Source organism: Aptenodytes forsteri, unplaced genomic scaffold, assembly GCF_000699145.1.
Source record: "Aptenodytes forsteri isolate BGI_AS27 unplaced genomic scaffold, ASM69914v1 Scaffold172, whole genome shotgun sequence".
Taxonomy (NCBI): domain Eukaryota; kingdom Metazoa; phylum Chordata; class Aves; order Sphenisciformes; family Spheniscidae; genus Aptenodytes; species Aptenodytes forsteri.
The window spans coordinates 10,181,535-10,195,982 of record NW_008795018.1 but is presented as its reverse complement, the minus strand read 5'-3'; the positions used below and the strand labels follow the sequence as shown (position 1 = coordinate 10,195,982).

At 36.1% G+C, this 14,448-nt stretch overlaps 1 protein-coding gene across 1 annotated transcript in view; it reads left to right on the top strand.

Moving 5' to 3' along the window:
• The window catches only part of AKAP9 (A-kinase anchoring protein 9), a 93,252-nt gene that overhangs the window by 47,610 nt on the left and 31,194 nt on the right, over positions 1–14,448 (top strand). Inside the window, exons 21-25 of the mRNA XM_009275722.1 lie at positions 294–505; positions 5,901–6,063; positions 10,796–11,008; positions 12,230–12,268; positions 13,470–13,702. Coding sequence (XP_009273997.1) covers positions 294–505; positions 5,901–6,063; positions 10,796–11,008; positions 12,230–12,268; positions 13,470–13,702 — 860 coding nt within the window. The remainder of the gene's footprint in view (positions 1–293; positions 506–5,900; positions 6,064–10,795; positions 11,009–12,229; positions 12,269–13,469; positions 13,703–14,448) is intronic.

Genomic DNA, 14,448 nt, shown 5'->3' with positions numbered 1-14,448 from the left:
AGAGGGGCAGAATCACCTCCCTCGACCTGCTGGCCACGCTGCTTTTGATGCAGCCCAGGATACGACTGGCCGCCTGGGCTTTTCTCTTTCCCTTCTGCTTGTTTTTAGTTAACACATTGCGTATCTTGTTTGTGTAAGTTTTAGTATACAATATTTCCCTTTCTGTCTTTGTGACCAATACAAATATTTTAATCATTTTATGACTTGTCTTTCTAATTGTAACTCAGATGTACAGTTTTTCATGTTGTGAAGTGCTAAGAGTCTGTGTGAAAAGGTAACCGTTGTTTTTCCAGAGTCCTGTTCCTCGTATCATGGTAGTAGTATGGGACATGATGATATTAACGTGTGGTCAGGAGCAACGGATGAAGGACTACTGAGCCAACATCTTGCAGAAAGTGGAGTGGAAATAGATCCTGAAAATGAAGAACTCATTCTGAATATTAGTTCTCGACTACAGGCGGCTGTTGAAAAGCTTCTGGAAGCTATCAATGAAACTTCAAATCAGGTAGGGTGATCTAACAGTGAAGCATCTTGAATTTTGTGTCTCGATGATTATTCCCCCCCCCCCTTTTATTTTTCTCATGAATGTGTTTTTATAAGCCTGAAACGCGTAGGCTCATTTTGAAAGCTGAAACAATATTTCAGGTGCCTACGCCCAAAAAAGTCTGCTCCAGCATTACTTTACTGATGAAGTTAGATTCATGTTAGAAATCTGCTTTGGTCTGCAGAGGAAGCCTGAATTTGGGCATGTTTATCAGTCTAGGGCACTCTTTCAATGCTCATATGGCTCATCTGCATTCTGCTGCAATCGAGAGATGAGACAGGAGGTGTCAGGGCACATTGAGCTGGCCCTTGTGAAGAGGGAGGATTAAGGGGAACTGTGCCCAGTTCTCTTGACAAACATTTTAGTCAATTGACTGGCCAAAAAGGTGGAGCTCTCCTACTGTCTCTTCCAACTATGATTTAAACATGGCCAGTTAAGCACATGTCCACCTTGCTGTCAGAAAAGGAATCTGCGCTCCAGCTCTCCAGTATTTATGTGAGGTATATGATTCATGAGTAGCCTCCAAAAAAGAGGCAGTGTATGGGTACTCTTTTCTGTTTGCTGTCGGGGTACTTTGCATGGTGGGATGTTAGTTGCTCTCTGGAGTACTTCCCTGTTAATTGAAATGGGAGCTGTATACCTAGCTCAGTTCAAATCACACTGCTTATATCGTGTGCTTTACTTTTAGATTATGTACACCTCAATTTGAAGGTACCAAAGTAAATACTCTGTATCTCACTGTAACTTTTTAGGCTCTCTTGAAGAACTCAGTCTTTAGAGTCAGCTCCTTAATCTATTTGAGACTAGAATTCAAAGGATACAGTGTGGTTTATGCTACAGACCCATCTATTAGTTAACCTAGTAATGATGTTACTGAAAAAATCATTGCTTTCTTGCCTCTAGGTGTAAAATGTGTAAATCACAACTACTGGAAATGAAGGTGAAAAAAATCTGTGATGATGGAAGTAATAGGAAAATTCAGCTAATACTTTAAAAGTTTTAAGCATTTAAGTATTTGTTGTTTTTGAAAAACACTTCAAAAATGAAGTTGATGCTCTTTTCTTCTTTTTAAAAAAAGAAAAAGATAAAAGACTAATTTGTGACTTACTCAAGTTAAAAGTAATTTAAATACAAATTCAGCGAAACCCCCTCTGGCTTACCTAAAGCAAGTAGTCTGGTGGATCTTGTAAATCAGTTTCTGCATTGCATTTATTTGCAAACTGATTCTGCAACAGCTCTCTTCTGTTTGAGCGTGAGTTCAGTTAAAAAGAGATGTTTGGCTTTTTGAGGTCTTTTTTCAGCTTAAGGCCTAGCATTACACAATAACGAAAAAGGATACACAGATACTCCAATATATGGAGTTTTTAAAAAAAGATATATAGTTATACATTTGTAGGAAATCTTGCATTTAAAGAGCAGATGATAAAACTTGAAAGTTTTACAGTAATTAAGAATTCATGCTGCGATTATAAAAGTATTGTCAATTATTTATTCCACTTGGTGGTGGTTTTTTCTGAACATTTCGCTGCTGATCTTTAGGGCTATGTATAAAACTACTACATTTAAATTACTTTACTTTTGTGACTGATATTTTCGCAGTAAGTATTTACTCTTCATGATACCAATGAAAGTACTCAGTGTATTCTAAGCAGCTTATTTTTATTTATTGTCAGTTGATTGAGAAAGTTTATTTTCCCTCCATAGCTTTGTAGCTGAGACCTTGCCAATACCAGCAACAGAGTTACGTTTTGGCTCAAACACATACACACACCTTTTTTTTCATATGGATTATACAAGTATGGATTTATCCCTGATGGTCATATCTGTTTAGGTTTTTTTAAGTTAATAAAATGTTAATCTGTTTACACATTTTCCCACAGTATTAAGTATAAATACTGATATCTTTTCTGACTGTTCTGTAGAGGTACTTCACAAGTGTTCAAGCTTGTCTGCTTTGCAATGACTGTTGTGTGCTTACTGGATTATATACAGTTCCTGTATATACCAAGGCTTTGTAGGTGACTTGACAATCATTTTTAAACATTCAGAAACTGAATACTTTATTTTTTCTACTCTGCAATATTTTATTATCAGAAACTAATCACAGGCAGAAAAGATTTTGACCTTTCCTCTTAATCAGTTGTGTTGCGCATACAGACGTGTACCCATCTCTTAAAATAAACTTAAAAGAGTGAGAGAAACCTGGCAAAATCTTCAAAGTAGCTATTTGAGACCTGTCTGAACACACACTTTCAGACCTGAAGTGCAGTTTGAATCTTTTCAGGCAAGGCATACAGTGGGTGTATGAATTCAAATTCCACCTGCTGGTGTTACATATAGGTAAATAAATCAAGCCACTCCCCTGAACTCTTTCGGTTGGGAGATACTAACAGGAAGCCTTTAAACTAGCAGAGTTTGAGAAAGTTCTTCCTGTTGGAAGGACAAGAATGAAGGCAAATAATGACATACCTGTATTTCTCTTTCATTTGCCATAGTGGAGATGGAAAATCAGTTTTAGTTTCTGTTCTGCTAGCTTGCTTGTCTGCTGCAGCGTACCTGTGCAGGCAAAACAAAATTATGCTTCCTTGCCTTGGAAATTACCTGCTAGCTGCTATTGGAAGATTTCTGTTGCTTTTTCGTGTGAAACTTCTCTAAGAAGGATTTTTAGGAGTGACCGTACGAAGTTTTCTTGCACCTCGCTCTGTTTTGGATTAATCCACTCCTGAATTACTCTGCTTGAGAATGTGATCTGAGGCTTCCTGCTGATTCTGAGTAGGTTTGTCACCGACGGTGCTGATATGTGTCTTCAGACTGTTAAATGTATGTGTTCTGTTACAAATGCCTGTAAGAAATTCTAAAACCAGCCTAGCTAGTGCAAAATACCCATGTGACGGTTGAGAAGACAGCAACAGTAATATTTTTTGGAATGGATTCTTACCGCACCTACTGGGCGTCTAACCTGTTTAGTGGTTTATGGACTGAAGGCCAAGAAGAAGATACATACGAGGTTGAATCTCGTGTGCCTTTACCATATCCTTTTCCTTTCACTGAACACTTGGATGAGAATAATTCTGTAGTTGTAAATACTTCAATTTTTCACTTCAGCCACAAAAAAAAGGGGCACATTTTAAAAGTTGTTTCTAAAATCTCCTTGCCTACACCTCCCTATGCAGTAAGTATAAAAGTTTTTAAAATAAATTGTATTTTAAACCAGCTTAAATAGAAGAGAATGCAGTGAAAAATTATATAAATTTGTCTCTATCGTTAAAGTTGTTATGTACTGCTGACAGGCTTTTTTCCTAGACAGTTTTTAATGGGCACTGAAAAAGCTTTAATTACACAATTCTCTCTGTTCATTTCTGACGAAAGAAATTTAGCAGACACAGAAATATATTGAATTACAGAGATTTGAGATCTCTTTTTAAAGCACTTCAATGTTACTTATTACATTATATTTTTCTCACTGTGAATAATTTAGTGGGGAGGGGGGCTGCAGTCAGTTAAAATTATTCCTTTATAGCTTTCATGCACGGACTAGTAACATTAACTAGCACAAGCTTGCTAATGGCTCCCAGTCATCCTGTGAAGAAATTTTTGTTCTTGAAAAATCACGTTCATGTTTGTGCTTCTTTTTGGTTTTGCCCTATGATATTTTTAATAATACTTTGAGTTGTTATTACTGAAAAGAGCTGGAGAATAATTTTTATTCTGAGTTTTAGTTGGAGTATTTGATGCATTTGAGTAAGCCATTTTTATGGTTGTCTATGTACAGTAAACCTATCACGTTTCCCTTTTATCTGAGATGGGTCTTACATTAAGCACTTCAAAATGTAAGAATAAAGTAGGAATACTCTGTGATTTTTTTAAAAAATATCACAAACCAGTGCAAGTATTCAGCTGCAGTATTTATACCTTTCTTTAACTCCTGTCAGAATAAATAGTTCACGTTAATGATGTCCATCTAAAAAGGAATGCTGTAGAAAAGAAATCAAGTATTTAAATTCAGTGTATTATAAAAGAGAATGTAGTGATTATTCAGATATTCTTTTCAAACTGTAATTTTATTTATAAGTGAATAATCTTGTGTGCAATGTTCGATGAGATGTTCCTAACCCATTTTTCTGAGATTTTAAAGCAAGCTAATCGTACTCATGAACTTAACTGGAGATGATGAGAACACTTTTATTTTTGAAGAAATTGAAAGAATATGTTTATAGAAACTGTAGCAAAGCCACAGGAGTTGCTATCTTAAAAATATATGCCAATATCCATAATACTGAAAAGGAAAAGAAAAAAAAAAAGGGGGGGGAGAGGAGCAGGAAATACGTCTTATTTCATTTTCTGATGTTGTTCTTATTCAAAATAAGTTGTCTTATTTTGAATACAAGCCACACAAAGAACTCATGCCTGGTTCAGCTCTAACAATTTGTATCTGTGTCCCTTGAAGAGGTGGACGTAGGCTGTAAATGTTAACAGCTGAGAAGCAGAGATGATCTCGCTAATTGACTCCAGTTTGCTGTTATCTTAGATGAACATTTTGTGTAATTGAAACTTCTAACATTACAGTAATGTTCCTTCTTCACTATTTTGCTTTTGTAATTCTAATTTTAATTCTTTTTGAAATTATCACTTTGGGTATGTCTAAACTGGGCAGTAAGTATACAATTTTATGCATTTCAGTCCTGGTTTTCCAGTAGTTTAGGTTAGTGACGTAGTGAGATTGTGCCACATCTGTGGTAGTACACATGAAATATTAACCCATCAGACAAGCAGAGAAGAATAAAAAAATCCTTAATAATTCTGTTAGGTGGACACAGTTGGAAGAAGCATTGCTTTACTGCATTGTTGGTTGAAAAGTGTGGTATATTCAAAATTCACATTTTGCTGGTGTTCTTATTTATCTTCATCTTAAAAAGAGATGAAGCACACCACTTGTGTCAATTTATAGCAACACTTCTGCCAGTTTTATGCAATGTTTTTTAGCCGTTCTAAGTATACGGTGGGTGATAGCTTACTCATATTTAGTACAAAACTCATATGTAAATAAAGGTGAATCTAGTGTAAACTCATAAACCAGGAATTACCGGAACAAAGACACGGATTTAGCCAGGTGGCTCATTGAGTTCACTATACTGACAAAGCCTATTTGCTTAGACTTTTGTACTGTCAATCTTCAATCTTCCTATTGTAGTCTGCAAATTTGTGTTCAGTAAAGATATTATTGAATGTCTAGTGAAGTTATGTGAGACTTCTCATCACACTGTAAAGCAACTGTTAATTAAATAGGAATGATAGGATAGTTATTTATCAGAAAACCTTTGATTTATCTAACTTCTGTAATTTTTTCCTGTGGTAGCTTGAACATGCTAAAATTACTCAGACAGAACTCATGCGAGAGTCCTTCAAAAAGCAACAAGAGGCCACAGAATTTATCAAGTATCAGGAAGAACTACAAGAACGTCTTAATGAAGAAATCAAAGCCAGAGAGCAGTTGGCTTTGGAGCTTAATAAAGCTGAAGGTGAGTAGCTTTTTTGATCAGTTGTTGGACTTTGCACTCAATTACCTATTAATTGGGTAAAGAAATTGCAAATTAGATCAATTTCTTTGCAAATTTTAGAATGTTATCAGCCTTCTGGATAGTTATGGACAAGATGACCTCCGGAGGTCCCTTCCAACATCAAGCACTGTGATTCTGTTTCCCAACTTTGCCGCGCTTATTATTGTCTGACTTACTAAAAATAATAGGTTGGATATGTGTTACTGTCCTCAAAATTAATTTATTTCATCATAACATGTCTGCCTGTGCAGACAAGCTTAAATATTAACAACTTAGAATCATAGAATCATAAACAGTTGAGGCTGGAAGGCACCTCTGGAGATCATCTGTTTCAACCCCCTGCTCAAAGCAGGGTCAGGTAGAGCGGGTTGCCCAGGACTGTGTCCAGTCAAGTTTTGAATGTCCACAACCTCTCTGGGCAGCCTGTTCCAGTGTTTGACCACTGTCAAAGAGGGGAGAGAAAAAAAAATTTTTTTTTCATGTGTTGAGCTGCAGTTTCCCATATTTCAGTTTGTGCCTGCTGCCTCTTGACCTTGACTTAGTTCCACACAAACGTGGATAAAAACATAGAACCTTCACTGTGAATTTGATGATATGGTGGTGATATGTTTCAATTTTCACTCTGTTTGAAGTGATCTTTTTAAGTGTATTTGGAACTGCATTAAGGAAGCAATTAAAAATTGTAGGGTGTTACAACAGGGGAAATCTAATCTTTTCTGACATCAGGAAAATATGCTCAAATCTGACAGACACTTAATTTGTTCTTTAGAAGTAGCTTTATTGTTTCGATAGCTGAATGTTTTGTTTCCACCAAGCATTTCTACCACTATCTGTTTGTAATTAGCATCTGGAAAAGATGCAAAAAAACACCTACCCTATAGGTAGGACCTCTGTAGTAGTAAGCAGAAAGATATTTTAGTTCTGAAGCTCAACAGACTTCTCTGTTTCAAAGTGGGAGCATAGAGTAAAGTTTTATAGCCAAATGTTATTCCTGGAGAATGCTACCCTGCCAGCTTTCCTCTTCTTTTTACACAGACAGATAATCCAACGTGAGTTCACACACTATTAATAGCTGGGACACACATAACCTGAAAAGAAGTGCAGGTTTCTAAGCCATGTGTCTAAAATGTGGTGCGAGGGACAGTTTGGTAGCCTGTCAGTTCACACAGCATAAACATTGTGTCATCAGCACCAGTACTGGCTGCAGCATTTCAATGGCTTTAGCAAAACTAGAAAGGAGGAAAATTGATTTCGGAGGGAATAGATTCAAATCTGAAAGAGGCATTATTACTTTTTTTAATATTAAATTAAGAGTGAAAAAATCTTGCATGGAACACATCTTAACATGCAAAAAAGATGAAATCTTCCACCAAAATATAGATGACCTAAGAATTTATATTCTTGCACAGATGGAGTTACAAAACTGTTTAGTCTTGATGAATTTCAGAACGTAGGCATCTTTTATGTCTGTTGCTGCTTTCCTTGGAGGATAATATTTTTGTCTTGATAGAATTTTTATTCACAAATCTTCAATAATAAAGTAAAATAGGCTAATACATTAGGACAAAGAGAGAGGTTAGTGTTAAGTTTTACTTAAAGGGAGGAATCTGTCATAATGTCAGAGCTGTCTGCATAGGTTTAATCCTACAAGTAGCATTTAAAAAAAAATCATACTAAAGACTAATTTTATTTATTAAGTTCATAATATTTTTTTTTTTTTTATCTCTGTTGCTTTGCCTTTCTGGGTCTGTATTTTTTGGCTTAGTTAGGTTCTCCACTAAGAACTACAAGCTTGCCTTTTCATTTACAATAAATACATTTCCATTTGTGTAGGACTCTCTTGCATAGAGTGCATGCATAATTGTATTTGAAGATTACATCCCACAGAAGGAGACCTGCTTATTATCAATTTTTTATTTTCTTTTTTTTTATTATTTTTATCCTTTTACCACCAGACAAGCAAAAAATCTAAAATTAACTGGGTTCTTCTCTTGAGCAGTGCGCTTCTGTTACAAAATTTGCTTGTGCAAACAAATTAATAACAGCAAAGAAACTGCAAACTCTTCCTAGATGCCAGTTTGTAGATAATGGGATTGCCCATATGTAAATGAACGCAAAAATTACCTGTAAAATTTTAATAAATGCTTGAAATATTCCATCAGAGCCTGCTTTGGAGATATAATAGATGAGTCAAGTATGTATTTTTTGCTAGCAAAGAAAGTATATTAAACACGAAAATGTAGTGAGAGCTATGAAGCTATGTTTTGCACTCTCCGGATTTTATCTGATAATGTTTTATTTGGGAAAAAAAAAACTTGGAAGCATATAAAGTGGAAACAATCTTCAAAAATTTTTAACTGGAATGTAATTTTGATCAGAGCAATAGCAATGTCAGTTTATAAGACTTGACAGACCGGCTGTGTCGATTTGGTTCATGAACAGTTTTGGAATATGAGAGACAGAATTTGATGTTAGTTCTAGCCCTTCATAGATATATTGCATAGTTGAGCTTTTAAGTTAGGTGCAGATTTATGTCACATGTAGAGATTTAATTCAGTTCAGTCTTTGCAGGAATTCAGCTAATTTGTCCCTCTTACTGCTTTAATGCTTTATAACTCCTGAATTAATTAAATCTTTTTTCATCCTTTTTTTCTGTGAACTTCTGAAATTAATGCACTTCTAAATGACAGGCACCTTTTTTTTTTTGTATTGATATAACAAAACAAAAATGCCGTAGAACTCCTTTGTATTTAATTTCTTCTGCTCATTCAACTGAGTTGTGAGCGTACTCTGACAAAGCCAAACTACATTCTCTTATCAAATTCCTTAGATAGGTATGCAGAACAATGTCTAAGTTCATTATATATCTGATGGTACTCTGTCTTCTCTTGAGATAAAATGTGTCATTTTTGATCATTTCTTTCTTATCACAAAAACTGCTGTGGCTGAGACATTTTCAAACCTCTGGTGTTTTAGTGGTGTCAGATATGACTTATCTCATGTGATAGAAAAGCTAATGCCAATTTGTTCACTGAACTCTGACAACTTCAATTACGTCTCTTTAAAAAAAAAAAAAGGCAGGAGTAAATACCACAACATGTGATCTTCGCAGACTTCTTCATTGTTCATAGCTTTTTGGTGGGGATGTGCACTCTATTTAACCTGGGAATGCCCTCTCAACTTCCAATCTGTTAAGTACTCATTGTGAACAGCATCTGATACGGTGGAAATAACTACTGGAATTTGTACTGTCTCAAATTTTTGAAGTGCTGTTAATGATTTCTAGTTCACAGCTTTTCCCCCCCCCCAGCCAGTCCCTGTTTGGGGCTGTGTTCTCTGTGAATCCAAGTCTGGAAAACAAGATTGGTCAGCAGTGCATGATTGATATGCGTGAGGACCAGACCTGTGTTTCTCAGACTGTATATGCAAGGACCACTGTTACTTAATTTCCTCTGATACGGAACTAAGTGCTCACAGAGGTTTTACTTTGTCTACATTGATAACAAATGGAAACATCTTTAGTTTTCCTATATTCTCAAGCCAGGGTAAAATCCATTTTAATACTGACTCAAGACTATAGATTTATACTGATAAAGTACTTTCATATTGAAAATAGTTTGATATTGAAAAAATACTACTTAGATTCTGTGGGTTTAGTAAGAAGAAACCTGTGAGATAGGTGTGTGTGTCCAACTGAGAAAGTTTAGACATTGTATGACTGATGTCCTGTCTTTTGGAACCATCGGTATCCGACATGACAGAACACACCTTACCATGGAAATCTGGGATACCCATTTAGTACCTTCTGTCACTCAGTAAAAATGTTTTTTGTGTTCTGTGGACAGGTTTCTGAAAGGACTGATGTGAATCTTCTGAAGCCAATACCATTACAGGATCTCAGTTTAGTTTGTACAGCCCTCAAGGAAATTCACTGTTTTTTCCTACGTCTTTAGCTTTGTGCTCACTTCTGCATCATTCCAAGATGGTGCCATTTCTTACAGCCATAATATCATTCATAAAGCTAAAATAGAGCTCCCCCTCAGATTCCTAGATAAACTACTTCACTATGAAGCCATTTTTAAAAGCATACAAGACATATTCTCAAGGTGGTGTCCCAGATTCTCTGTTAAAAAGATCATTAATTGTTCTATGCTACTTTAAAAATTGCATATTAATAGTAAAGAAATTAAATTGTTTCTTAGATGTCAGCTGTTACAGGGCTTTTGGGAGTGATTCAGGTGCTAAACATGGACACCTACGGCCAGTTTCAGTGCCTTATGCTGTTGGAGGCATCTGTATTATACCTGACCTACAGGAGACCCATGATCTTACAGAAACTGGTTGGAGGTCAGAGAAATGTCTTGAGGCACCTAAAATGGCACCTGGCACCTGACTTTATTTGAAATGTCTTACTTCTCCTGTGTTTATTATTTTTCCTTGGCTTTGGAGTTCCTGTTTGCTCCAGAGGTCTTGCACTGAAAAAAAATTAAGAGCTGTATTTGGTCTTGTGCTATCCTTCCTGTAACTTGTTCACCATAGAAGAATAGCAAGGACAGGAGTAGAAGTTGTCAGGTGCTGAGTATCTAACATGCGTGTGCATTCATGTGAGAATACTATAGTGACTTCACCATGCAAAAAATTCAAATTGTCCTTTATTGTCTATTAAATCTGCCCCAAATTTGATGTTCTACAGGCCTCATTGATGGCTATGCAGATGAAAAAGCATTTCTGGAAAAACAACTCCAGGAAAAAATAGATGTAATTGACCATCTTGAGCAAGAGCTACTGTGTACAGGTAACAAATTGCAGGAGTTAGAGGCTGAACAGCAGCAGATCCAGGAAGAAAAGGAGTTACTCTCCAGACAGAAGGATGCCATGAGAGCAGATGCGGGGCCAGTAGAGCAGCGTATGTATTCCTCACGATCTTTCTATGAGATTTTTTTATACTTTCAAGTAAAATAATAAGTAATCTTGGTGAAGGTTTTTTCCCCCCTCTTTGTAATCATTAATAAAAATGTGATAGGGCAAAATGTGATATTTTCATACCTGATGTCTAATGTTAGCATGATAGCTTTTCTTGATATTTAAACAAAAAATGACTGAATTTTCCGATGTGCTGAGCAATCACAATTGTTCTTTAAGCCAGCAAAAGCTGAATACCTCTGAAAATCTGCTTTTATTTATATTATCGCTGGAGATGGAATATCTTGAAGTTAGCACCTATGGATAAAAGTACTCGTCTAAATAGTTTCCAAACAGAGTTTTAGAGGGACTAGCAAGCATACCTACCAGAACATGATTGAACTACACTTGATGGCCATACTTATTTTAGACACAGAAGATATACTTTTCTAACAAATTCCTCTTTTGGGGAAGAGTGGCACAAAAGTTGCATGATAAAGAAAGCCTGTTATCTACCAGTAATGAAAACTTTCAGCACTGATGGTGAAAATTCCAGATAAATACCATGTGAATGTAATCTAACTGCTTACTCAAAAAAAGCATTTACCTTCATGAAGTAAATGTCTTTTAATTCTTCCTTAAACTAGTAACTTAAATTAATATTTCATGTTTGAGAGGGGAAGAAAATTAGAACAGTGGTGTTTTAAGAAGTACTGATCTTTCAAGGATTGCAGTGCTTACATTGTAAATAGCAGGATGAAATTACCATTTTATTTACTTTCTAAAAGTTTATGGCAATTTATAATGTTGCTATTTTTATAAATTACACATCTTGGTGTGTATGTGCAATTTCCTGTGTCCACTCTGTGTAACAATGAAATTTTAAGAACGACCTGTTGCTTCCTACTTTATAGTAAAGAAGATCCTTGTCTATGATTCCGGTTTAGTTATTTGTTATATGTTTTAGGTTTCTAACTATTTCAAAGTTATTTTTATGTATAACAACTGTAAGGATAAACAATTCTATAAATATTTGTAGGTACTTACATCATGCATACCAGAATAACTTACCACATTCCCTAAGTTATCTCAACAACTTTGTCATTAAATGCCAAATCTATCTTTGGCTTCATTTTCTCTTACATTGTTGCACCACAAGAAAACTATAGCTGGCATGTGAATTACTTTGCTTCTTTTTTTGTTTTCTCTCTCTCTATTCTCCTAGGCCTAGTAGATGCTGCAGTCGATGCAGCTTCCCAAGCAGGTGTGTTTGTATGTTGCATGGCCAATCTGTAATTGGGTGGAAGACTTACACGTACTGACATTGTTAATCAGGATTATTGGGCTTTTGGCTTACTGACATTACTTGTAACTCTTACTGGCCTGCAGCTTTGATGTTGTATTTCATACTCAGTTTTACATTTCGCTAACATTTCTTATAATTTCTAAACGTAATAAGCAAATTCATGAATAACCATCATCTTATTCACCTATGAATTACAGCTACTTAGATGGTATTGGAGGGATATTTTTGTAGTGTTTTTTTTCTTTTTATTTCCAAATACAGTTGAGACATTCATTATGATAACTAAACACTGTATTATATTTATATATAATGGTTACCTAGAAATGAGAATTGGTTAAATATGATGTAAGATGATGGTGCCTAAAGGATCTTTCTTCTATAGTGAAAGTAAATTGTATTGTTTCTGTCTGAATATCAATCATGTTTTAAAGATTCACCAAATGTAATTGCACTTTACAGTTTGGGTTTTACCTCAAGGGACTCGTACGGTTAGTTACTATGTACTTCAATGGGCTGTGGCTTAAGAGTCTTAATAGAGTGGTTTGGGGCTTTACTATATATGCTTGCCAGCCTTTCCATGAGGACTCAAAATTGGGTATTCATGCAGTCACTGATTTTACAAAGCTCCAGTTACAGGTCAGTAATTTCCCTTTCTGTCTGCCCGGCAACGTCGCTAAGTCTTTCAATATTTCTTTCAGATTATTTATATGTATCACATTAAATGATGAAGACTGGGAGTGGATTGATTTTACTGACACTGGGGATGAGAAGAGGGTTGGGTTTTCTGTATTTCATTGTTAATCCCTGTGCTGACTCTAGCTGTAGTTTGAACCCATGCGTTTTCTTTTCTTTTCAATTATACAAGGACCTTTTAATTTATATGAAACTTAAACAGGGAAGTGATCTGATACAACTTTGCTAACAGTCCTCTGAAGACCAACTAAAGGATAGTAATTTTAATATGAATTTGCTTTAGTGGTTATCTTGATTATTTCTCAGAAGAAAATATATTTTCTAAAAATGAAAAATAGTAAAAACCCAAACCAGTTCACATCCTTCTGCAGAGTACAGCATGGATACCTTGGGGAGTGGTTTTGCTTCATAACATTACTAACTATTCATATCTAAAAGTAGTGTGTGATGCTTTTATTATAACCAGAATTGCTGGAGGAAACAGAAAAGCTAATGAAAGAAAAAATTGAAGTACAGCGTCAAGCTGAAAAGGAGTATGATGACCTTCAGAAGCAAGTGAAAGTCTTGGAAATAGACTTGGAAGAACAGGTCAATCGTTTCATAGAGCTAGAGCAAGAAAAAAATGCGGAACTAATGGACTTAAGGCAGCAAAACCAGGCTTTGGAGAAGCAACTCGAGAAAACAAGAAAATTTCTAGATGTAAGTATGGTAAAAGGCTAGTTTCATGAAGGTGGGTGGGCACCTGTACTGAGGTTTGGTTCAGCAGGAAATGCTATTTTGAGCAAACGTAAAGAAGCACACGATAGTAACAGTGTTAGAGGTTCCAGCCCAAGAATTTAATTAACATTTTAAAAGTTGAAAATTCGTTTGAGATGCTTGCTTAGGACTGCTCTGTATTTCTAAGTATAACTTAGTAGGCTTCTTAAATGTTTAAAATAATGGGAAACTTCTACAATTAATGAGGAAACAAATTTCTGTGACCTTCATTTTTAACAGTTTGTGGAATTTCCATGTTTTTCAATAAAGTCTGTTAGAATTAGTCTGAAGTCTGTGCAAGGTCCTGCACCTGGGTCAGGGCAACCCCCAGTATCAATATAGGCTGGGGAATTAAGGGTTTGAGAGCAGCCCTGCCGAGAAGGACTTGGGGGTACTGGTGGATGAAAAGCTGGACATGAGCCAGCAATGTGCGCTCGCAGCCCAGAAAGCCAGTCGTATCCTGGGCTGCATCAAAAGCACAGCCAGCAGGTCAAGGGAGGTGATTCTGCCCCTCTACTCTGCTCTGGGGAGACCCCACCTGGAGTACTGCGTCCAGCTCTGGAGCCCTCAGCAGAAGAAAGACGTGGATCTGTTGGAGCGGGTCCAGAAGAGGGCCACGAAAATGATCAGAGTACTTAAAGGGGGCTTATAAAAAAGACGGCGGCAAACTTTTTAGCAGGGCCTGTTGC